The 26051-nt window shown below is 43.4% G+C and overlaps 1 protein-coding gene across 1 annotated transcript in view; it reads right to left on the reverse strand.

The window, feature by feature from the left end:
* The window catches only part of LOC137522655 (membrane-spanning 4-domains subfamily A member 4A-like), a 117508-nt gene extending 91800 nt beyond the window's left edge, over positions 1 to 25708 (reverse strand). The window contains exons 1-2 of the mRNA XM_068242727.1: positions 25635 to 25708; positions 22182 to 22356 (exon numbers count right to left, since the gene is read on the reverse strand). Coding sequence (XP_068098828.1) covers positions 22182 to 22343 — 162 coding nt within the window. The 5' untranslated portion in view covers positions 22344 to 22356; positions 25635 to 25708. The remainder of the gene's footprint in view (positions 1 to 22181; positions 22357 to 25634) is intronic.
* Between the last annotated feature and the right edge of the window lie 343 nt (positions 25709 to 26051).

Raw genomic sequence — 26051 nt, forward strand, 5'->3', positions numbered from 1 at the left:
CCACTCTGCCACCAGCTATTACGTCAAACAATAGCTGCTCACATTACTCCTCCATTCCTCCTGCTGCTGCTGCTGTCGGTCTGTGTTTCCCACTGCCAGGGTACACAGAATTAAATTCTGCTGCCACTCTGCCACCAGCTATTACGTCAAAAAATAGCTATATATCTGTGTAATTTGTTTTACAAACAAAACCAAAAAACCATAAAAAAAAAAAAAAAAAGGTTTAATTTTTCAGAGGTGCCCGGGTTGAAAACTGTGTTGTCCCAGTTGTGTATTGGACACGATGTGGGCTGCACGACCGCTGTCTGGGACCTCCTGTTGTGTTTATTTACAGCCCTGGTATCACCCGCTAGGTACCAGGGCTATTATGTCACGCTGCCTGCCTGCTGCCACACTCACACTACTCCTCCATTCCTCCTGCTGCTGCTGTCTGTCTGTGTTTCCCACTGCCAGGGTACACAGAATTACATTCTGCTGCCACTCTGCCACCAGCTATTACGTCAAAAAATAGCTATATATCTGTGTAATTTGTTTTACAAACAAAACCAAAAAACCATTAAAAAAAAAAGGTTTAATTTTTCAGAGGTGCCCGGGTTGAAAACTGTGTTGTCCCAGTTGTGTATTGGACACGATGTGGACTGCACGACCGCTGTCTGGGACCTCCTGCCTGCTGTGTTTATTTACAGCCCTGGTATCACCGCTAGGTACCAGGGCTATTATGTCACGCTGCCTGCCTCATTGACTGCCTGCTGCCACACACTCATCCTCCTCCTCCTGCTGCTGAATTTACCTCCTGCTGTCTGTGTGTTTCCACTGCCAGGGAGCACATACAATGGCGCTTCCAACATGCGTGCGCCACCAGCTATTTGTTACGCTCAAAAATAGCTGCATTTCTTTAAAAAAAAATTTGGAAAGAGAAATAAGTGAAGAAGAAGAAGACGATATAGAAAAAGAAGGAGAAGAAGAAGAAGGAGAAGAAGAAGAAGAAGAAGATGAAGAAGAAGGAGAAGAAGAAGAAGATGAAGAAGAAGAAGAAGAAGATGATGAAGAAGGAGAAGAAGATGATGAAGAAGAAGAAGAAGAAGAAGATGAAGAAGATGAAGAAGATGATGAAGAAGAAGAAGATGGAGAAGATAAAGAAGAAAAAGAAGATGAAGAAGATGAAGAAGATGATGAAGAAGATGAAGAAGATGATGAAGAAGAAGATGAAGATGAAGAAGAAGAAGATGAAGAAGATGAAGAAGAAGATGAAGAAGAAGATGAAGAAGATCAAGAAGAAGAAGATGAAGAAGATGAAGAAGAAGATGAAGAAGATGAAGAAGAAGAAGATGAAGAAGAAGAAGATGAAGAAGAAGATGAAGAAGAAGATGATGATGAAGAAGATGAAGAAGAAGAAGAAGAAGATGAAGAAGAAGAAGAAGAAGATGAAGAAGAAGAAGATGAAGAAGATGAAGAAGATGAAGAAGAAGATGAAGAAGATGAAGAAGAAGAAGATGAAGAAGATGAAGAAGAAGATGAAGAAGATGAAGAAGAAGAAGATGAAGAAGAAGATGATGATGAAGAAGATGAAGAAGATGAAGAAGAAGATGAAGAAGATGAAGAAGAAGAAGAGAATATAGAAGAAGAAGAAGAAGATATAGAAGAAGATATAGAAGAAGAAGATATAGAAGAAGATATAGAAGAAGAAGAAGAAGATATAGAAGATAAATAATAATAATAAGAAGAAGAAGAAGAAGAAGTATATACAGTACTGAACAAAATTCTGGACACAACTTCTCTTTCCACCTTTTTTTTTTTAAAGGAACATCCCCACATAATCACTTGCTGTTGTTACTTGGAAAAAAAGATGTTTCTTGCATCATTTACCCTCAAAACAAGTGTTGGAAGCTATTTAAGGCCAATTCGAATAGTCAGCTCGAATAATGAGCTCGAATACCGACTCGAATAGTGAGCTCGAAGTCCGAGGTCGAATCAAATAGTAAAAATTATTCGACTCGAATATTCGACTGACCTCGAATAATTTACTATTCGAATTCGACCAAACTCAAATTTTAAAAAGGGGTATTTGAGCACCACTGCAGTCAATATATGTGTTCCCGATATCTATCCATAACCAATTGATAAGGGCTCCGCCTATGTGTAATATGTTCTCAACTGCTCCACCACCCTCATATGGGGAAACGGTCCTCCCAACCCAGTCCAAGGTTACCTTCATCAAAGCTGATGGTGATATGGCGAAGATAGCCCAAGCCCTGGAACTGGTATGTTCATAATGGGGACAGTGTGTCCCACAATAGGGATTATGCAGTTAAAAAACAATGCTCCAATACTCTTTCATATTTCCAACCATACTCATTGATGCCTCCCCATTATGAGTTGCTTAAAAAACAGTTCAGATCAATGTCTATGTTCAAACCAAGTGGTTCTAATGTGTCCATTTCATATATGTGCTTTGTCTCTAGCTTTGAGAGTTCTTTGATCTTATTGCAAGCTCTCCATGATGATTTTAGCTTCTCTATGCCAGTCATCTGCATCTTGTGCAATTTGCATGATCGACTGATGGTGAAATGTCTGGGTACACTGTGGTTTGTATGTTCTTTCTCAATTTTGTGATAGTGCTCTCCCAACCGTGCTTTTAATTCTCTAGTGGTGCGTCCGATATACTGCTTACCGCAATTGCAGGTCAAGCAGTATACCACATACTTGGTTGAACAAGTTATGAATCCTTTTATTTTAAACTGGCGTCCATTTGTGGTCGATGTTACTGTGGTAGTTCTTTTTGTTAGACCTGCCAGGCAAATTCTGCAGGTTCTACATGGATAGAAACCATCCTGTTGCCAGACAATTAAATAGCACATATATGAAATGGACACATTAGAACCACTTGGTTTGAACATAGAAATTGATCTGAACTGTTTTTTAAGCAACTCATAATGGGGAGGCATCAATGAGTATGGTTGGAAATATGAAAGAGTATTGGAGCATTGTTTTTTAACTGCATAATCCCTATTGTGGGACACACTGTCTACATTATGAACATACCAGTTCCAGGGCTTGGGCTATCTTCGCTATATCACCATCAGCTTTGATGAAGGTAACCTTGGACTGGGTTGGGAGGACCGTTTCCCCATATGAGGGTGGTGGAGCAGTTGAGAACATATTACACATAGGCGGAGCCCTTAACAATTGGTTATGGATAGAAATCGGGAACACATATATTGACTATATGATTTGGTTGCTCATTACTAGATAATTCCCCCTCTTAGAATTGAGAGCATATGGAGAGCATGGCTATACATATAGTCCATTAATATAATCATGATGTGGATTGTAACTATTTAAGGTCAATTACGAAATGTTGTTAACTTTAGGGTTTTTTAAATAAAGTTTTATCCTGTCATTGAAAGAGAGGAGAGAAGAAAAAAAATGTACAGGAGGCAAAAAATGTACAACAAAATGCTGTAGTTATAAAACTATCTAACCTTATGGTAATAGATGATGGTCATTAAGGCCGTTTTAATCCTGCCACTATCTATCTATTTATTTGAATTTCCAAAGCTTAACAATGTGAGGGAGGAGCCAATTCCCTGCTGGAAGCTCTAGCACGGCTAGGAGAGGATATAATGGGCGCACACGTCACTCTGTGTTAGCCCCTGATGAGTTGCTAGGCAACGAAACGCGTAGGGCGGAGCCACAGAGTGACGACATACGCTGAGCGCAGGCTGTTGAGCGGCTCGACGTCTCTGGCGAACTTTTATAGTTTTTTAACTTTTGGAAATAGCGATATAGACGGGGAGAGGGTAAGGTGGCCACAAGGGACATAGCTCCTCCTCAACCGCTCTGTATATCGACTGCTGAAATGATTTTTATGCATATATTTTTTTATGGAATAAAACAGTATCACACTATTGGAAGCGGGTCTTCCTGTTTTTTCCATATCTTTTTGCAAGCGCCCAGCTGATCACCCTGGATGCTGGAAAGACAACCTCCGCACTCCAACTTTGTCCACCTGCAGAGGAGAGACAGTCTGATCGTAAGGTGACGGGGGGCCATACACCCTGAATGCGCAGTGTGGTCTGTTGAGACCCCAACATCTGGTGAGTGATTGCATGAAGGGGGGTTTGCAGTGGATGATACTGATTTATATCAAGAAGCGCAACACTTGTGAACTGACATGCAAAAGTTGCTTTCATCAAAAAAAAGTACTTTGGACCACTGAGCAACAGTCTAGTGCTGCTTCTCTGTAGTCCAGGTCAGGCGTTTCTGCCACTGTTTCTGGTTCAAATGTGGCTTGACCTGGGGAATGCTGCACCTGTAGCCCATTTCCTGCACACGCCTGTACACGGTGGCTCTGGATGTTTCTACTCCAGACTTAGTCCACTTCTTACGCAGGTCCCCCAAAGTCTGGAATCGGTCCCTCTCCACAATCTTCCTCAGGGTCCGGTCACCTCTTCTCGTTGTGCAGCGTTTTTTGCCACACCTTTTCCTTCCCACAGACTTCCCACTGAGGTGCCTTGATACAGCACTCTGGGAACAGCCTATTCGTTCAGAAGTTTCTTTCTGTGTCTTACCCTCTTGCTTGAGGGTGTCAATGATGGCCTTCTAGACAGCAGTCAGGTCGGCAGTCTTACCCATGATTGCGGTTTTGAGTAATGAACCAGGCTGGGAGTTTTTAAAAGCCTCAGGAATCTTTTGCAGGTGTTTAGAGTTAATTAGTTGATTCAGATGATTAGGTTAATAGCTCGTTTAGAGAACCTTTTCATGATATGCTAATTTTTTGAGATAGGAATTTTGGGTTTTCATGAGCTGTATGCCAAAATCATCAATATTAAAACAATAAAAGGCTTGAACTACTTCAGTTGTGTGTAATGAATCTTAAATATATGAAAGTTTAGCGTTTATCAGTATATTACAGAAAAAAATGAACTTTATCACAATATGCTAATTTTTTGAGAAGGACCTGTACACACAGGCACAATAAAGGCCCATACACACGTCTGATTTTTGCAAACGACGGGTCGTTTGAACGTCCCGTCGTTCAGTCGTTTGCACGCCAGATCTGTGTACAGACTATCGTTCGGGTGATAAGACTGGTTTTGAGCGATCCGCCGGGCGGATGTAGTGCATGTGTACGCACCTTATCTGCTTCCTGAGCTGTGTGCTCAGCAAGCAGTTATCACGCAGTAACAAGCAGTTACCCGCCAACAATGAGCAGTTGTGAGAGTGTGAAAGGCATTTCACTGCCTATAAACAGTCCATGGAAAAGAGGCATTACTTAGCAGCCTGTTTATTTATTTAGCTACGTTATCTTATATGTAAAAACCAAAGGGGTTCTGTAATGTGTGTCAGCCAGCCTCAAATCATCTGTTGAGTGTCTGCTAGTTATAAATCATCTGTTAGGCCTCTTTTCCACTGACTTTTGAACTGTGTGCTCAGCAAGCAGTTGTCAGGCTGCAGTGAGCAGTTATCAGGCTGCAGTGAGCAGTTATCAGGCAGCAGTGAGCAGTTACCAGGCAGCAGCAAGCAGTTGTGAGAGTTTGAAAGGCATTTCATTGCCTACCAACAGTCCATGGAAAAGAGTCCTAACAGTGTCTGTTTAGCAGTGCAGTCCGATGCTTACAGCATGGAAATGATATGCAGCTCAGTCCTGTAGGAGTACAGAATAAGGCCACATACACACATCAGACCATAGTCTTTTGAAAATGAAAGATCACAGACCAATTTTACCCCCTTCCATGTAGTATGAGAGCCATACCTTCACAGTCTATTCTATGGAGCTGAACTCCCCATCAGAAAAAAATCTTTGCAAGATGCTGCACACACAGATGCTGTACAGACACAAAAGATCAGTATCTGCAAAAGATTTGTTCCTGCAAAAGATCCGTTCCTGCAAATTGCATTCATAGTCTATGAGATCTGCAGATCATCATACACACCTTGTTTAACTGACATTCATCTGTAGATCAGACAATCATCTGCAGATCTGAAAAACCATCCTGGTGGATCTGATCTGCAGATGAATGTCTGTTAAACAAGGTGTGTATGATGATCTGCAGATCTCATAGACTATGAATGCAATTTGCAGGAACCGATCTTTTGCAGATACTGATCTTTGTGTCTTTACAGCATCTGTGTGTGCAGCATCTTGCAAAGATTTTTTTCTGATGGGGATTTCAGCTCCATAGAAAAGACTGTGAAGGTACGGCTCTCATACTACATGGAATGGGATAAATTTGGTCTGTGATCTTTCATTTTCAAAAGACTATGATGTGTGTATGAGCCTTTAGTGTTATCAGCTACTTTTTAAACACAAACTCTGTGTGTAAATGTATGCTGTAATTGATGTGGTGATAATGGAACAGCACAATTTTTGCCATAGTGTCCCTTTCAGCGATTGCAGTAAAAGTCCTACCAGAGATGTATGGCCAATCAGTGTGACCATAAGCGATATATAAATGCACAGGACTATACATGTGGAAATAGTAGTGTCATTCAGTGAAACACGAAGCATTTGTTGGTTGTATTTTGAACTTTCTGGATATAAGATGATTTATATGCGCAAACGGATTGCATTCCTCACAGGAAGCATTAGAACATTCAGCATATGTCCCAACTTTTTGAGGGACACTTAAGCCATTCCCATGCCACACCCCTAATCACACCCACGACACACCCCTAGTAACACATACTATAAGAAAAATATGTTTTATAATTCACAGTCCTATTATATACAACCTGGGGCTTTCCCGCCGAAAACGGAACACTTGTGAGGTATGATTCAGGGTCCAATAAAGGAGTAGTATTAGGTTTTGGCGCGGTATTACATGATGAATTGGACTTCATCCGAAGTTTAAACAGCATATATGCAAAGACTGTATTCACCCAATTTTAATGGAGGAAGCACTGGAGCATTCAGATATAGAGTAAGCATTACATTTTCTATAAGGTCAATACATTTTGATAAATAAATAATAGCATAATTTTGCAACTAGAGATGGCCCGAACAGTTCGCCAGCGAACAATGGGGGTTCGCGTCGAACCGCAAACATATAGCGCATTTGACCCACCCCCTATACCACATCATTGGGCTAAAAACTTTGAACCTCTACATCACAGTCAGCAGACACATGGCAGCCAATCAGGCTGCACTCCCTCCTGGACCCCCCGCCTCTCCTTATAAAAGGCAGCAGCGTTGGTCATTTTCTCACTCTGTCTGCTGCCTGCTAGTGAGAGAAGGGAGATACATTGCTGGAGAGATAGGGAAAGCATTAGTTAGGTCCTGTTAGCTTGCTGATATTTGTTGCCTGAAAAGCACCACAAAAAAAGCTCTTTTGAGAGCTAATGCTCTTGTGATGTGTTTTTTGTGTGTGTGTGTGTGTCACTGGCACTGCATATACAGCCCTGTCTGTCCCTTGCTAATTGCTATACTGTGTCAGGCCCAGCACATTCAGTGCATACCTTTTCACTGCATCTGTGTGACTGCACATTGTATTATACCACCAGTCACTGCATACCGTTCACTGCATCTGTGTGACTGCACACTGTTTTAGATACCAGTCAGTGCATACCTTTTCACTGCATCTGTGTAACTGCACATTGTATTATACCACCAGTGACTGAATACCTTTCATTGCATCTGTGTGACTGCACACTGTTTTATACACCAGTCAGTGCATACCTTTTCACTGAATCTGTGTGACTGCACATTGTGTTATACCGCCAGTCACTGCATACCTTTCACTGCATCTGTGTGACTGCACATTGTATTATACCACCAGTCAGTGCATACCTTTCACTGCATCTCTGTGACTGCACATTGTATTATACCAGTCAGTGCATACCTTTCACTTGAATGGAAGGCAGACTTGCCCTTCATAACCAGTTCTTGGTATAGGATTTCAAGTGTATTCATCTCATCATTATACAGCAGTCAGTACATATCTTTCACTGCATCTGTGTGACTGCACATTGTATTATACCACCAGTCAGTGCATACCTTTCGACTGCATCTCTGTGACTGCACATTGTATTATACCACCAGTCAGTACCTTTCACTGTATCTGTGTGACTGCACATTGTATTATACCAGCAGTCAATACCTTTCACTGCATCTGTGTGACTGCACATTGTATTATACCAGCAGTCAGTGAATACCTTTAACTGCATCTGTGTGACTGCACATTGTATTATACCAGCAGTCAGTGTATACCTTTCACTGCATCTGTGTGACTGCACATTGTATTATACCAGCAGTCAGTACCTTTCACTGCATCTGTGTGACTGCACATTGTATTATACCAGCAGTCAGTACCTTTCACTGCATCTGTGTGACTGTACATTGTATTATACCAGCAGTCAGTACCTTTGGCTGCATCTGCACTGCACTGCATCTGTATGCACTGCATACCTTTCACATTCTGAGCAGTGATGAACCCCTGGACTACTGGGTGTGCAAGCTTGACCTGTGGCAAGAGCTGTCACAATTTGCCATCCAACTTCTGGCTTGCCCTGCCTCAAGCGTCCTGTCAGAAAGGACCTTCAGCGCAGCTGAAGGCATTGTTAGTGAGAAGAGTAGTCGCCTAGGTCAAAAAAGTGTTCAGTACCTCACCTTTATCAAAATAAATGAGGCATGGATCCCGGAGGGCTACTGCCTGCCCGAAGACTAAGTCAGTCCCCACACACAGAATCTCTGCCTGCATGCTGTGTGACTGCCTGCCCCAAGACTAAGTCAGTCCCCACACAGAATCTCTGCCTGCCGGCCGCTGCTGCCTGCCCCAAAACTAAGTCGGTCCCCACACAAAATCTCTGTCTGCAGGCCGCTTGACTGCCTTCTCCGCCACCACCAACAGGGTCCAGGACGCCAGGTGGATTCCTGAATTTTTAAGGCCGCTGCTAGCAGTGGCCGCTAACAAAAAGACTAATAATTTTTCTGATGCGTGTACATGCCTGACTAATTTTTCTGGCTGCACTGCGGCTGCAACAACACAACAAAAGGCATGTACATGTGTCAAGTCCCCTTCGTGATCGTTACCTTGCCACGGTGAAGGGGCTTGCATATCACAATGAAGCAATGACCTATATGAGTGTGTTGAGGGGCACACACAAGATAATAAGGTCGTTGCTTCATTGTGGACAGACCAAATTCGATCAGCTGGACAATCACTGTTGTTCTGTCATTGAGCTACCTCAGCCCGACCATATGGGCCTGAAAACCGCTATCGTCTGCACTCTCACCATCGTGTGCACCAGTCCAGCACGGCCCTCACTACACAAACAGCTGTTTGCGGTGCGTTACACACAGGGGCGGCGCCAGGGGGGTGCAAGGGGGTGCTCGAGCACCCCCTAGAATTGTCCAAGCACCCCCAAAGCACCCCCTGGAGTGAACTGACTTCAGGCGTCTAAAAGACGCCAAGTCAGTTCACACAGCGGCAGCACGGAGCAGCAGGCAGGGCTACGGTAAGATGGCCGCCCGGAGCCCTGTTCTGCAGACTTCGAGTCTGCAGTGCATGGCTTCGGGCGGCCATTTTCCCGTAGCCCTGCTCTCTGCATGCAGGCAGGAAGTCTCGTCGTGACGTCGGGAAGGAAGAGGATCGTGGGCGCGCCACAATGAGGTCGGGACTCGGGACAGGAGGTCGGGAAAGAAGGTCTTCTGGCTGTAGGTGAGTAAATGGGTTTTTCTTTTCTTTTTCAGGTGATGCTGATTGTGCATATTGGGGTCATATCTGCTACGGATTGTGCATATTGGGGTCATATCTGCTACGGATTGTGCATATTGGGGTCATATCTGCTACGGATTGTGCATATTGGGGTCATATCTGCTACGGATTGTGCATATTGGGGTCACATCTGCTACGGATTGTGCATATTGGGGTCATATCTGCTACGGATTGTGCATATTGGGGTCATATCTGCTACGGATTGTGCATATTGGGGTCATTTCTGCTACCGATTGTGCATATTGGGGTCATATCTGCTACCGATTGTGCATATTGGGGTCATATCTGCTACCGATTGTGCATATTGGGGCCATATCTGATAACGATTGTGCATATTGGGGCCATATCTGATAACGATTGTGCATATTGGGGCCATATCTGATAACGATTGTGCATATTGGGACCATATCTGCCACCGATTGTGCATATTGGGACCATATCTGCCACCGATTGTGCATATTGGGACCATATCTGCCACCGATTGTGCATATTGGGACCATATCTGCCACCGATTGTGCATATTGAGACCATATCTGCCACCGATTGTGCATATTGAGACCATATCTGCCACCGATTGTGCATATTGGGACCATATCTGCCACCGATTGTGCATATTGGGACCATATCTGCCACCGATTGTGCATATTGGGACCATATCTGCCACCGATTGTGCATATTGGGACCATATCTGCCACCGATTGTGCATATTGGGACCATATCTGCCACCGATTGTGCATATTGGGACCATATCTGCCACCGATTGTGCATATTGGGGTCATTGGACGTGTTTTTTGTTAAAATCTGCTCACATTATGTGTATTTTCTTGAGAAAACCTGCACAATTATGTGAATTTTCTGGGAAAAGGGTCACCAAAACTTGGGCCCTCTGTCTTTGCGTTGCACTTTTAAAGGGAACCCGAGGTGAGAATAATATTGAGGCTGCCATATTTATCTCCCTTTAAGCAATACCAGTTGCCTGGCTGCCGTGCTGGTCCTCTGCCTCTTATTCTTTCAACCATAGACCCTGAACAAGCATGCAGCAGGTCAGGGGTTTCTGACAATATTGTCAGAACTGACAAGATTAGCTGCATGGCTTGTTTCTGGTGTAATTCAGTTCACTACTACAGCCAAATAGATCAGCAGGGCTGCCAGGCAACTAGTATTGTTTAAAAGGAAATAAATATGGCAGCCACCATATCACTCTCACCCTGGGTTCACTTTAAATTACAGTTAGCCCCGCCCTCATCCGGTCATGACCACGCCCATTGCGGTTCGTCCGGTTTGCGCAAACTCGAACTTTTGCGGAAGTTCGCATTCGAGGTTTGCGAACCCAAAATTGGAGGTTAAAGCCATTTCTATTTGCAATGTAATTAATAATTGACAGATCCCCGCATTTTGAATGACTGACATGATGGATCAATTTGGCAGATCACCGTTCGTTGGCAGCAGTGTGTATACAGTCCCAGGGCTGTGGAGTCGGTACAAAAATCCACCGACTCCGACTCTGCAGTTTAGGATTCCTTCGACTCCTCTAATTTGCATAATACAATCTTGTTGATTGAAAGTATGTAACATTAAATGTGTCTATTAACTGCCAACGCTTACGAATTTTGAAAGACAACTGAAGTGAGAAGGATATGTAGACTGCCATATTTATTCCCTTTAGTCATAGACTAAAACTAGTCCTTGGTAAGAGTACTTGAAAAAGGTACAGACCGGAGCAAAGAACATCTATCAGGCCCTAGGCAATGTGACTGTGGGTACATGTAAGAGTGATGTGCAGGTACTCTGCAGGGGAATGAGGGGATTCTTCCTCTATTACACATTCTTCATGCACAATCTGAACCAGGTTTATGGGTCATAAACAACACCTCTGTGTTCAACGTGCACAACATTCTCAGTGGATTCCCTGCAGCTCTGCAGCCCTGCAGCTCTGCAGCGAAGGCAGATTGAGAGGGGCGGGGGAGAGGCGGAGATACGCCGCTGATAGACGCGTGTGAGGCAGGGCTGCAGCTCATAGCCCGGCCTCACACGGAAGCGCTCCCCAGAGATAGCAGGGGGTATTTGGGGGGTAGAGACCCCTCGTTATGCCACGGGATAGCGGCGTTTTAGCAGGGGCAAACATGCCCCTGCTGAATATTAGCTAAAAAAAACATTTTTAATCTGGCTTCAGACTCTCTTTAAAGGGTACCTTAACTGAGAGGGATATGGATGTTTCCTTTTAAACAATACCAGTTGCTTGTCAGTCCTACTGATCTCATTGAGTGCAGTAGTTGGTGAATCATACACCTGAAACAAGCATGTAGCTAATCCAGTCTGACTTCAGTCAGAGCACCTGATCTGCATGCTTGTTGAAGGGCTGTGGCTAAATGTATTAAAGACACAGGATCAGTAGGAGAGTCAGGCAACTGGTATTATTTTAAAAGGAAAAATACATCTTCTTCTCAGTTTAGGTTCCCTTTAAAGGACAACTGTAGTCGGAGGTATATGAAGTCTGCCATATATATTACCTTTTAAAGAGAAACTGTACTGTCCGATTTGTACAATACCAACATACCAATTGAGTCACTGTGATCTCCAGGGTCCCTGCTTGCGTTTCCGCAGCTCCCCGCCGCCATCCTGGCTTTTAATCGCCAGTTTCAGGCAGTGTTTACAAACAAAAAACATGGCCGCTAACAAGGAAGTGATATTTGTGTGTGTATGTATATATATATATATATATATATATATATATATATATATACATACATATATATATATATATATATACAGTGGCTTGCAAAAGTATTCGGCCCCGTTGAAATTTTCCACATTTTGTCACATAGCTGCCACAAACATGAATCAATTTTATTGGAATTTCACGTGAAAGATTAATACAAAGTGGTGTACACGTGAGAAGTGGAACGAAAATCATACATGATTCCAAACATTTTTTACAAATAAATAACTGCAAAGTGGGGCGTGGGTAATTACTTTTGGTCTGAGTGCAGTCAGTTGCCCATAGACATTGCCTAATGAGTGCAAATGACTAAATTGAGTGCACCTGTGTGTAATTTAATGTCAGTACAAATACAGCTGCTCTGTGACTGCCTCAGAGGTTGTCTAAGAGAATATTGGGAGCAACAACACCATGAAGTCCAAAGAACACACCAGACAGGTCAGGGATAAAGTTATTGAGAAATTTAAAGCAGGCTTAAGCTACAAAAAGGTTTCCAAAGCCTTGAACATCCCACGGATCACTGTTAAGCGATCATTCAGAAATGGAAGGGGTATGGCACAACTGTAAACCTACCAAGACAAAGCCGTCCATCTAATTTTACAGGCCGAACAAGGAGAGCGCTGATCAGAAATGCAGTCAAGAGGCCCATGGTGACTCAGGACGAGCTACAGAGATCTACAGTTCAGGTGGGGGAATCTGTCCATAGGACAACTATTAGTCGTGCACTGCACAAAGTTGGCCTTTATGCAAGAGTGAGAAGAAGAAAGCCATTGTTAACAGAAAAGCATAAGAAGTCCCGTTTGCAGTTTGCCACAAGCCATGTGGGGGACACAGCAAACATGTTGAAGAAGGTGCTCTGGTCAGATGAGACCAAAATGGAACGTTTTGGCCAAAATGCAAAACGCTATGTGTGACGGAAAATGAACACTGCACATCTCTCTGAACACACCATCCCCACTGTCAAATATGGTGGTGGCAGCATCATGCTCTGGGGGTGCTTCTCTTCAGCAGGGACAGGGAAGCTGGTCAGAGTTGATAGGAAGATGGATGGAGCCATATACAGGGCAATCTTGGAAGAAAACCTCTTGGAGTCTGCAAAAGACTTGAGACTGGGGTGGAGGTTCACCTTCCAGCAAGACAACGACCCTAAACATAAAGTCAGGGCAACAATGGAATGGTTTAAAATAAAAAATATCTATTGTAATGAACAGCGGGGACACCGCCACAGCGGAGAGCGGCAGATCCGCCGCTTCCGCGTCCCAGCTGGCGGCGGTCCCCACTGCTCTTAGTGACAGTGTGCCTCCTACAGGTCCTTCAGCCGCGCATAGAATACGGGCTGCGCGCACGCGCGCCCAGCGGCAGGACCTTTATGCTTCTAGAAGGGGAGTCAGCTGATCCTCCGGTCAGCTGACTCTGGCAGCCATTCCGATTGGCTGAGCTAATGGGTGGCTCTGCTGAGTTATCCTCAGCATATATAGAGCCCCGCTGCCAGTTGTTCTTTGTCTGTTGTCGTGAATACTTGCGTGTTAGCGCTCAGACCTTAGACTAGTTCCCTGGTGTTGATGCTAAGGATTTCACACCTAGACTAGGATATTGCTACCTTGTTATTATGATTTGTTTAGACTAGTTCCCGGGTGTTGATGCCAAGGACTTCACACCTAGACTAGGATATTGCTTACTGTTTTGATCTCCTGTGTATGACTCTTTGCAATTACCCTGACTCTGATCCTGCTTTCCGATCCTGTACTTTCGCTTATCTGCCTACCTGTTGCTGAACCTCTGCCTGATTATCGATTACTCTCTTGTCTCACGATTCTGTACCGATACGTACCTTCCTGTTGCTGAACCTCTGCCTGATTACCGATTACTCTCTTGTCTCACGATCCTGTACTGATACTTACCTCTCTGTTGCCGAACCTTGCCTGCCTGACCACTCTACTCACCAGTGGGCCCTCGCCACTGGTGAGGTGTTAACTACGCCAGCTCCGCTGGTGAAGCAGTTCTGCTAGGCTATAGTTCAGCCTTAATTACCTGCTTGTTAGGTAACCTGTCGTAGTATTACTGTGTCTCGCAGGCTGCAGTACAGTCTGACTCACCCACCCCTCGGGTGTTCATTTGCCTGCAGTATATTCAGAATCACCCGCTCCTCGGGAGATTCAGCCTCTTCAGTATTGTTCCTCCAGCTTGCTGGAGGTTGTACGTTAGTACACGGTCAGTGTACTGTTTATACCTCACCAGCCCCTCTGGTGAGGTCTCATTAACCATTAAAGTTATGGTTGCACCAAATCACTACACTCTCTCTGCTCCTTGTCTGCTATACTAGTATTATTGGTGATTCTGCAGATCACCCATAATCAGGTATAGCGTCTGTATTATTGGTGATTCTGCTGATCACCATATAATCAGACATCTGAGCTACGACACAAGACCGTTACAGAACAACAGACCAGTAAGTGTAATGGAGGCACTCTGCCAACGAGTTGACGTGTTAACCACCACCGTTAATGAACTCATTAAAACGGTAAACGCTCAAAAGACTCAGATTGACCAACTAGCTGAGTCAGTTAACCGTTTATTGGACCCTAATACTCGAATGTCTCCCCCTTCTGTGATCGAGCCGAGGGTACCCCCACCTGAAAAATTATCGGGGCATCGCTCAGATTTTAGTAATTTTAAGCATAGATGCTTGTCATATTTTGAATTACGACCCGTTTCTTCAGGTACAGAAGCCCAACGGGTCACATTCATTAAAACTTTGTTGTCCGGAGATTCCCAATCCTGGGTATACAGTCTCCCTATGGGGCATGAGGCCTTGATCTCAGTGGAGGAATTCTTTAAAGCCATGGCTGTAATTTACGACAATCCTGATTTGGCAGTGACTTCTGAGAGGAAGTTAAAGACCCTCAGGCAGGGTCATAGTTTGGTTGAGGTTTATGCCGCCGAGTTCAGGAGATGGGCAGTGTCAGCCAGGTGGGGGAAGTATGCACTCTTAGACTGTTTCTTGTCAGGATTGTCTGACACTGTGTCTAATCTTATGTTGGGTCATCCAGAACCCACGACTCCAGACAAGGCCATTTCCTTGGCCATCAAAATTGATAGACGAGTTCGCTATCAAAAGCAAACTCGGGCTAGAACCCTAGGAAGGTTTGCTTCTTGTACCTTTGCAGCCCCTACGCCTTCCTCTCCACCCACTGACGAACCAATGCAGATTGGACACGCCAGACTCTCAGGGGTCGAGGGACATAGAAAGCGTGTTGAAAAACTATGTCTATATTGCGCTGACAAAGGGCATGTGATTTCTGGCTGTCCCAAGCAAGAAGGTGGAACTTTATCATTGGGAGTAGCTGGAAGTACTTCTTTAGACGACCCAGAGTCACCTCAGGGTTGCGAACTGGAGAAACCAAAGGGGTCGGCTTCCCTGACAGAGTCAGGGGTGGTGAATTCAGACTCTCCACAGGAAACTGATGCGCTGTACCGCACCCTGGTGGTAGGGAGTACCACGATGGGTGGTTCAGCTAGCTGTCCCTTGAGCGGAGGACAGATTCCTTTTGCCCTGTGTTATCACTTGGCAAGACCGAGTCCTGTAGGCGCAGGCATTTTTGGACTCAGGCTTGGTCGCCAACTTTATGAATTATGACTTTGCTCTCCAGCTTGGGCTCCCTCTTCAGCCCTTAGGTCAGGATCTGATAATTACCGCAGTAGATAGCTCACCATTACAGAACAGACAATCTCCTTTACAGACCCCAGTTCTATCGTGTCAGATCGGGGTCCTCCACAAGGAGAACATTCAGTTCTTTGTGATCAAGATGATCACCACCTCAGTACTCTTAGGGATGCCATGGCTCGAGAAGCACTCTCCTCGTTTGAATTGGGCTTCCGGGCAATTATTGAGTTGGTCCCCTTATTGTCAGGATCATTGCTTAGCCAAGGTCACACTTGGTAGCACCAAAGTTCAAGTAGAGGGGTTACCCAGTCCGTATTCTGACTTTGCGGATGTATTCTGCCCCCGGGCAGCCGACAATCTGCCACCACATCGAAGCTTCGATTGCCCCATAGATTTAAGATAGGGTTGCATGCCTCCTAGGGGTCATTTATATAATATGTCAGGACCAGAAAAACTGGCTATGAAAGAATATATTGCGAATAATTTGGCAAAAGGCTTTATCAGTCCATCTAAGTCCCCGGCCGGGGCTGGTTTCTTTTTTGTTAAAAAGAAAGACGGTGGTCTCAGACCATGTGTATCGATTATAGGGGTTTGAATAAGATTACAGTAAAAAAATCGTTATCCGTTGCCCTTAATCGACGATTTATTTTCTCAAGTTACAGAGGCGGGTGTGTTCACCAAAATTGATCTTAGGGGGGCCTACAACTTGATACGTATAAGAGAAGGTGACGAATGGAAGACGGCGTTTAACACGCCCGACGGGCATTACGAATATCTCGTGATGCCCTTCAGGTTGTGCAATGCCCCAGCCGTCTTCCAGGAACTGATCAATGAGGTTTTCAGGGAGGTGCTGGGACGATTTGTCTTAGTTTACTTGGACGATATCCTCATTTTTTCCCGTACCTTGTCTGAACACAGGGACCATGTAAAATTTGTCCTGGGCAAATTACGTCAAAATTCCCTATTCGCCAAGATTGAGAAATGTCTCTTTGAGGTCTCCCGGGTTCACTTTCTTAGTTACATAATCTCCACTGAAGGTTTAGAGATGGACCCCGATAAGCTATCTGCTGTTTTGGAGTGGCCTCGTCCTGTCGGCTTGAAGGCACTCCAACGATTCCTGGGCTTTGACAATTATTATAGACGGTTCATCAAGGGGTTTTCTGCGATAGTTGCGCCTCTCACGGATCTTACCAAGAAGGGGGTGGACATCCACAACTGGTCATTAGAGGCACTGACCGCATTTGCCACACTCAAACAATTGTTTTGTTCTGCTCCCATCTTGAAGCATGTTGATGTGTCCCTCCCTTTCATGGTAGAGGTGGATGCTTCAGAGATTGGGGTGGGGGCCATTCTGTCCCAACATTCTGGCTTACAAGGCAAGTTGCATCCATGTGCATACTTTTCCATGAAGTTCTCCCCAGCGGAAAGAAACTATGATATAGGGAATTGGGAGTTATTGGCTATTAAACTTGCATTTGAGGAGTGGCGCCACTGGCTTGAGGGGGCTCAGCACACTGTCACAGTTTTTACAGATCACAAAAACTTGCAGTATATTGAAAGTGCTAAGTGGCTCACACCTAGACAGGCCCGGTGGTCCCTGTTTTTTACTCGGTTTGACTTTATTATTACGTTTAGACCAGGCAGTAGGAATATTAAAGTGGATGCTCTCTCGAGATGCTTTGAGCCAGAATCTGTGCAGTCTCTTACCCCTGTTAGCATCCTCCCTGAAAGTCTAGTTGTTGCAACTTTGGGTCTACAGGATGATCAAGTGGCCAGCACAGGGGTCCCCTTGATGCATGGTGAAGAACAGGTGGTGGATTGGAAAGTTATTACGGCAGACAGAGTTTGGGCTCTTCCTATCAGGTTCAGGAGGAGAAGGGGGTCTTTCTCACAGGGATGTTCCTCTCCCCCCTGCCCTATGATGGTTGGGGTAAACAGAATCAAAGGAGAAACTCAGGAAGCGTGTCCGGAGTCGACGCCTAGAGGGGGGGGGGTACTGTAATGAACAGCGGGGAAACCGCCGCAGCAGAGAGCGGCAGATCCGCCGCTTCCGCGTCCCAGCTGGCGGCGGTCCCCGCTGCTCTTAGTGACAGTGTGCCTCCTACAGGTCCTTCAGCCGCGCATAGAATACGGGTTGCGCGCGCGCGAGCCCAGCGGCAGGACCTTTATGCTTCTAGAAGGGGAGTCAGCTGATCCTCCGGTCAGCTGACTCTGGCAGCCCTTCCGATTGGCTGAGCTAATGGGTGGCTCTGCTGAGTTATCCTCAGCATATATGGAGCCCCGCTGCCAGTTGTTCTTTGTCTGTTGTCGTGAATACTTGCGTGTTAGCGCTCAGACCTTAGGCTAGTTCCCTGGTGTTGATGCTAAGGATTTCACACCTAGACTAGGATATTGCTACCTTGTTATTGTGATTTGTTTAGACTAGTTCCCAGGTGTTGATGCCAAGGACTTCACACCCAGACTAGGATATTACTTACTGTTTTGATCTCCTGTGTATGACTCTTTGCAATTACCCTGACTCTGATCCTGCTTTCCGATCCTGTACTTTCGCTTATCTGCCTACCTGTTGCTGAACCTCTGCCTGATTACCGATTACTCTCTTGTCTCACGATCCTGTACTGATACTTACCTCTCTGTTGCCGAACCTTGCCTGCCTGACCATTCTACTCACCAGTGGGCACTCGCCACTGGTGAGGTGTTAACTACGCCAGCTCCGCTGGTGAAGCAGTTCTGCTAGGCTATAGTTCAGCCTTAATTACCTGCTCGTTAGGTAATCTGTCATTGTAGTATTACTGTGTCTCGCAGGCTGCAGTACAGTCTGACTCACCCGCCCCTCGGGTGTTCATTTGCCTGCAATATATTCTGAATCACCTGCTCCTCGGGAGATTCAGCCTCTTCAGTATTGTTCCTCCAGCTTGCTGGAGGTTGTACGTTAGTACACGGTCAGTGTACTGTTTATACCTCACCAGCCCCTCTGGTGAGGTCTCATTAACCATTAAAGTTACAGTTGCACCAAATCACTACACTCTCTCTGCTCCTTGTCTGCTATACTAGTATTATTGGTGATTCTGCAGATCACCCATAATCAGGTATAGCGTCTGTATTATTGGTGATTCTGCAGATCACCATATAATCAGACATCTGAGCTACGACACAAAACCGTTACATCTATGTGTTAGAATGGCCCAGTCAAAGTCCAGATCTAAATTCAATCGAGAATCTGTGGCAAGATGTGAAAACTGCTGTTCACAAACACTGTCCATCTATTCTGACTGAGCTGGAGCTGTTTTGCAAAGAAGAATGGGCAAGGATGTCAGTCTCTAGATGTGCAAAGCTGGTAGAGACAGACCCTAAAAAGACTGGCAGCTGTAATTGCAGCAAAAGGAGGTTCTACAAAGTATTGACTCAGGGGGCCGAATAATTACGCAGACCCCACTTTGCAGCTATTTATTTGTAGAAAATGTTTGGAATCATGTATGATTTTCGTTCCACTTCTCACGTGTACACCACTTTGTATTGGTCTTTCACGTGGAATTCCAATAACATTGATTCATGTTTGCAGCAGTAATGTGAAAAAATGTGGAAAGCTTCAAGGGGCTGAATACTTTTGCAAGCCACTGTATATATATACTGTATATCATGTTACAGTATACTACAAGTTTTTATTACATAGTGAATTATCTGCACTCCAGTCTGGGATTAGCCTGTGACAGGCAGCAACTCCTTCCCCCCTCAGCCTCACAAACTCAGAAAACTGAGAGCAGAGACCTGTCTGTGAGGGATAAACAAAGCACACACACAGAGCCTGCAGGGGGCATGCATAACTTCTCCCTATCGCAGCAGAGGCAGCCACTTCCTCCCTGGGTCGACAAAGCTTGACAAAGAAAAGAAGATTAGATATATTACAGAGACAGTGCAACTAGAAAAGGCTGCAGTAATCCAGACCACATTAGAACAGGTATAGGAACTTATAGGATAGAAATAAGGCTGAAAATTTTGTTACAGAGTCTCTTTAAACAATACCAGTTTCTTGGCAGCCCCCCTGGTCTATTTGGTTGAAGTAGTGTCTGAATAACACCAGAAACAAGCATGCAGCTAATCTTGTCATCTCTGACAATGTCAGAAACACCTAATCTGCTGCATGCTTGTTCATGGTCTATGAATAAAAGTAATAGAGGCAGAGGATCAGCAGGCTAGCCATGCAACTGGTATTGTCTAAAAGCAAATAAATATGGCAGCCTCCATATATCTCACTAGTTGTTATTTAAAGAGAATCTGTATTGTTAAAATTGTTCAAAAGTAAACATACCAGTGCGTTAGGGGACATCTCCTATTACCCTCTGTCACAATTTCGCCGCTCCTCGCCGCATTAAAAGTGGTTAAAAACAGTTTTAAAAAGTTTGTTTGTAAACAAACAAAATGGCCACCAAAACAGGAAGTAGGTTGATGTACAGTATGTCCACACACAGAAAAATACATCCATACACAAGCAGGCTGTATACAGCATTCCTTTTGAATCTCAAGAGATCATTTGTGTGTTTCTTTCCCCCATGCACTGAAGTTTCAGGCTGCTCTTTTCTTCCTGCAAACAGCTTTGCCCTTGTTTGTAATTCCTCAGTATGTGAAAGCCCAGCCAGCTCAGAGGACAATTTATCCAGCTTGTAAAAGATAAGAGAGAAGAGAGAAGCTGCTCTAATCTAAATAATACACAGGCAGTGTGCATAGAGGGGCCTGGAAGGGGGAGTTCATAGCAGAACCACAACACTGAAGAACTTGGCAGCCTTCCAGACACAGGCCGACAAGTCTGACAGGGGAAAGATACATTGATTTATTACAGAGACTGTGATAGTAGAAAGTGCTGCAGTAAGCCAGAACACATTAGAATAGCTTTTGGAACTTGTAGGATGATAAAAAACAGGATGCAATTTTTGTTACGGAGTCTCTTTAACATCTTCTGTATTTGCTTGTTGAATGGTCTTTAATCGCCATTTCCAACGATATTATCTTGCCATGTGTATATAGCTCAATACTTAAAAGAGTACCCCAAGAATAAAAAAAGTGTATTCAATAATCAATTAATCAACTCACCTGCCATTCTCAAATCACACACATACACATCATCATCATACCCAGGTGTCTCCAAGAGTGCTGAATAACCTTTTGCAAACAAAGGCCAGCAACTATAGAAACATTTTATAAAATACTCATTTCAAGCACAAATGCTTCCTTCTTGCCTCAAGGAGTTATTAGTGAAAAACACACACGCACACACGCACGCACGCACGCACGCACACACGCACGCACACACACACGCACACACGCACACACACAGCAACAAAAACGCTTTAACAAAAAACAAAAATTGCAGTTCCTTGAAACAATATTCCTATCGTCTCAAGTCTTAAACCAGATCCACATTTTCATAAGTGTATTTTCACAGAGGGCAAAGTATGTAAGTAAAGCCCCATATACACGCTAGATTAAAGTCAGCCTGTTGATAATTTGGTGTGTGTCAGGGTGACCACTGCCTGGCAAGCGATTCACTAGGTGGGTCAATTCGATCAGGCGATGGCCGATTGTTTTGTTCTCGCAGTTCACCGACTCCGCCGAGTATGCATCGCCAAACTGTAGGCTGAATACGAGTCTGTATAGCCTCAGCCCAGTAATGTTACACAAGGGATTGGGTCCCAATCCCAGTTGGGGTATATCAATCAAGCATGTGTATGGGCCTAAAGGGTGGGAGAGGGAGTCGGAAGATGCAGAATAAGTGCTGTTATATAAACAGCAACAAAGAGCACCCAAGCTATTGGCTGAACTGGCCTTCCAGATCTCCATGCCTCTGTACCTCTTGTGATGAGTGCTATGAAATGGTTGTTCGAGAGAACATCCCATCATTTGTTTAATAAAATGTGTAACAACCCCAGCCCCCCCCCCCCCCCCTCCCATCTCATTTTACAATTTGCAAGTGGTAATAACTACTGCATACTTGGTTTCCACTGGCAGGAAAACCCCTCGATCTGAATGTTGAATTGTTTGTATTTTATCAAAATTTTATTCCTGCCACTCAGAAAAGCTGACTTACCCCAAGAGCTTCAGGCTCTCCTTCAAAAAATTTCTGAACTGGTTTGGGGAGATTTGTTGTTTGGTTTTGAAAATCCCTTTCATTGGGCTCCCTGGTCTGATTAACTTGCAGGTGGGCTTCAGGGACACCATTTGTATTTTTTGCTGGGTCAAGTGTTGACATAGTTCTCCAGCTGCTGATAGAAAACAGAAGTGGTCAGTTAATTATTTGTAATCAGCATTACATCTACACATTCTGTATTCCTGGTACCTTAATAATCAAAGTAATTGAGTGTGTAAAATAATTTTGCAGTTAATAAATACTGCATTTTTTCCATTTCATCATGTGACCTGAAGTAGATCAAGTGATAGAGATAAACAGCAGCCACTCTTTGGAAGGGGCTGCTGCTCACCTTGCATCAGACTGCAGAGAGGAAGGGAGCACAGACAGCACTTTCTGATTAGATTGCAGCATTGTAAGTCTGTGGTGCAGGAAGAAGTGAAGTGGTTCCTAAATAGACATGGTCTATCAGATGATAAGCTAACTGTTGTGTTCAGTAGTTATGGAGGCAGGAAAACTGATGCTGGATCCACACCATACAATTTTTTGGCTGATTTACCTGGCCGATCGATTATTTCCGGCATGTCCGATCTGAGAAGCGAACGATTTTTTGAGTGATTTTATGTTCGATTTCTGTTTGTTTCTATGGAAATCGGTCATACATTCTCTAAAAAAAATCGTTCGATTCTCAGATCGGACATGCTGGAAATAATCAATCGGCCAGGTAAATTGGCCGAAAAATTGTATGGTGTGGATCCAGCATGAAACTAGGTTTATTTACAGGATTCACCAACTCTCTATATAAGCAGTGTCTTCTCTCCATGTCCCTAGCCAGGCAGAACAGGAATCAAAGACCCACTACAGTCTAGATAATCTTATGCAGTAGTACACATGGAACAGTGACATCTACAGACCAGATTTATGAACATCACACTAGCATGCAAGCAAACTTAAAGGAGAACCGAGGTGACATGTGACATGATGAGATAGACCTGGGTTTGTACAGTGTCAAGCACACAAATGACTATGCTGTGTTCCTTTATTTTTGTTTTTTGCCTAAAAAGGTTAAAATCAGGTATGCAAGTAACAGTTTCTGGACTGGGTTGGACAGTAGCATAACCCTTTCTGATAAGTAATTACAGCCATAAAACACTTTCCTGGCTTCCGAGAGAAGGAAAGAGATAAAAGAGGGTAGATAGTTCAGAGATTTGAGCTCTGGCATACTTTAATGAAGGTGTCATTGAGCAGAGACAATGAAACTGTAAAAACTTAAAAATTAGATATAAATACAAAATAAAGCTACGGGATATCTTTAAAAAAGTCATTTTTAGGAGGAGGAGGATAGATACAATTGTTTATATCATCAGTTTATTTTTATCTCCTATGTCCTTTAACCACATCTGGATCCTTGGTACATATATATATATATATAAGCCTCTGTTTACTTTACTTGCGGATCAGGGGCGTATATACTGTATATGCACTGTTTACTTACTGCCGAAGTTCCCGCTAGCGGTGCTGCAATCTTACCTTTCCATAATCGGGGTATGAAAAACAGCTGTTCCCAATTCAGATCACCGTGGCTATGATGAATGGAAACTTGTGGCAGTGAAACGCAGCTCTTCTTCAAAACCGAAATCAAACTGACATACGCATTAGTTCCTGTCTACTATTAACAGCAGACAGGAACTAAGTGTAGTGCCATCTTGTGGCCAAAAAAGTGAAATACACCCAATTACACTATAAAACAATTTTACATAGAAAAATGGAATAAATTATTAATTTTTAACTCCTTCCACACAACCCCATAGTTACCAAAATAAAACACTTATAAGAAAAATTAAAAAAACAATGTAATTTAAAAATAACTACATAAAACATTACCTCAGGGACTTTTTTAATATGTACGTGATGAGGGTATATTACTGTTGCTTTCGGAATTAAAGGCTTGTAATTATTGTTCTATTATAAAAAAAACACTAAACGGAAAAAGTACACCTTTATTTCCAAATAAAATAGTATCACCATACATTGTACTAGAGACACAAATTAAATTATTATTGTAATAGCTGGGGCAAATGGGCAAATAAATTGTATTCGTTTTATCTACAATAGCACCTTTTATTTTTAAACTACAATGGCTGAAAGCTGAGAAATGATACATTTTTGCGATGTTTTTCTTCGTCTTACCTGTAAAATTATTATAAAATAAAAGTACTGTCCAAAGAAAGCCTAGTTTGTCCCGCAAAAAATACTATATAGATCATTTCAGTGTGATAATTAGCGATAAAGTTATTGGCGAATGAATGGGAGGAGCGTGATGTGAAAATTGCTCTGGTACAGAAGGGAAAAAAATCAGTGGTAGGGAAGTGGTTAATACAAATGGCAAGCAGCTTAGAATTAGGCCAATAAAATGCTGACTTATGAGTTTTGATTAGTCCACTTTCAAGCTGCATAGAATTTGTATTAAAAGACCACAATTGCGAACAATTTTAAAATTTAAAATACAGCAAAACACATAAATAAAAAGTAAATTTCTCCCAGAGTAAAATGTGCTATAAATTATTTTTCCCCTATGTTACTTTTGTGTACAGTAGGTAGTAGAAATCTGACTAAACTGAATTGCAGAAAAAAAAAAAAAGAAATCTGACTGAACTGACAGGTTTTGGACAAACCTCTTTCCTCATGAGGGATTCTTAGGGTTTTCTATATTTTCAAAAGCACTTAGTGAACAGGAACAGAGGCCAGCCTGCATCTTTGTATAGATCCTTTCCAGGGAGTGCTTTTGTAAAGAATCAATGAAATATCAAAAATACCCCCGGATGGAGATGGACTAGTCAAAAAACAGTCAGTTCCATCAGATTTCTACTGCCTACTGTAAGTGACAGCAAGAATGGAGAAAAGTAATTTATAGTGCTTTTCTTCTGGAAGAAACATACGTTTTATTTGGTGGTTTACACATATATTTTAAACTTTACAATTTTTTTTGCGATAGTGGTCCTTTAAATGTGCATGCAAGCTGAATCTCAATGACCATCACTATTTCTACTCAAGCAGCTTATATACTGTACACATACAAATGCGATTTGTCACTCAGTGCATGCAAAAGACATCAGTGCTTGTTGGCGTTGCTACACTTTAATGTGTACCCATGACCAAATGTGTATGAATTCAGATATTTAAAATACCCCAGCTATAGGCAATACCATTGCTTTGGCATATTAAAATGTGTAGTGCAAGGGGAATATTACTTGTGTTTTTTATTATTGCCCTCACTCAGCCTGCCTGAAAATGTTACTAAACAACATACAGTATACAGTATTATGGGGATTGCCAGTCACCCCCTTGTCCCACACCCCTGATGATCCCCGGGACATGAGAGGAGTGGTCCAGATCTGTGTAGTAACATACTACCTGTTTCTGGGAGAATACTTTTTAGCAGAACCGTTTGTTTCCTTGAATTCCTTTCTCTGGCTCACAGCTCTCAGTCTCAGCAGACACAGTGAATCAAGTTACAGGAACTTGGCAATGACGTTACTTGTTAGGAGGAGTTTTCTTCCTTTTTTTTATCAACACTGGACCAGCTGTTACCCAAATACTGAACAAGCTTGCATAACCAAATCCGGTCTTTATCAGTGTAACAGACCAATCGATTACTATCACAAGGAGAGAGTTCCCTTATTACTCTTAAAGCGGAAGGACAGCGACTGACCAGGAGGATAAATTGGTGAAAAATAACAATTGATTTTATTTGGCAAACAAAGAAATAATGTCCACTAACATGCAGAACAAGAATACAAACCCCCAATTGAAATCCTCAATATCAAGACC

Source organism: Hyperolius riggenbachi, chromosome 6 (genome assembly GCF_040937935.1).
Source record: "Hyperolius riggenbachi isolate aHypRig1 chromosome 6, aHypRig1.pri, whole genome shotgun sequence".
NCBI classification, from domain to species: Eukaryota; Metazoa; Chordata; class Amphibia; order Anura; family Hyperoliidae; genus Hyperolius; species Hyperolius riggenbachi.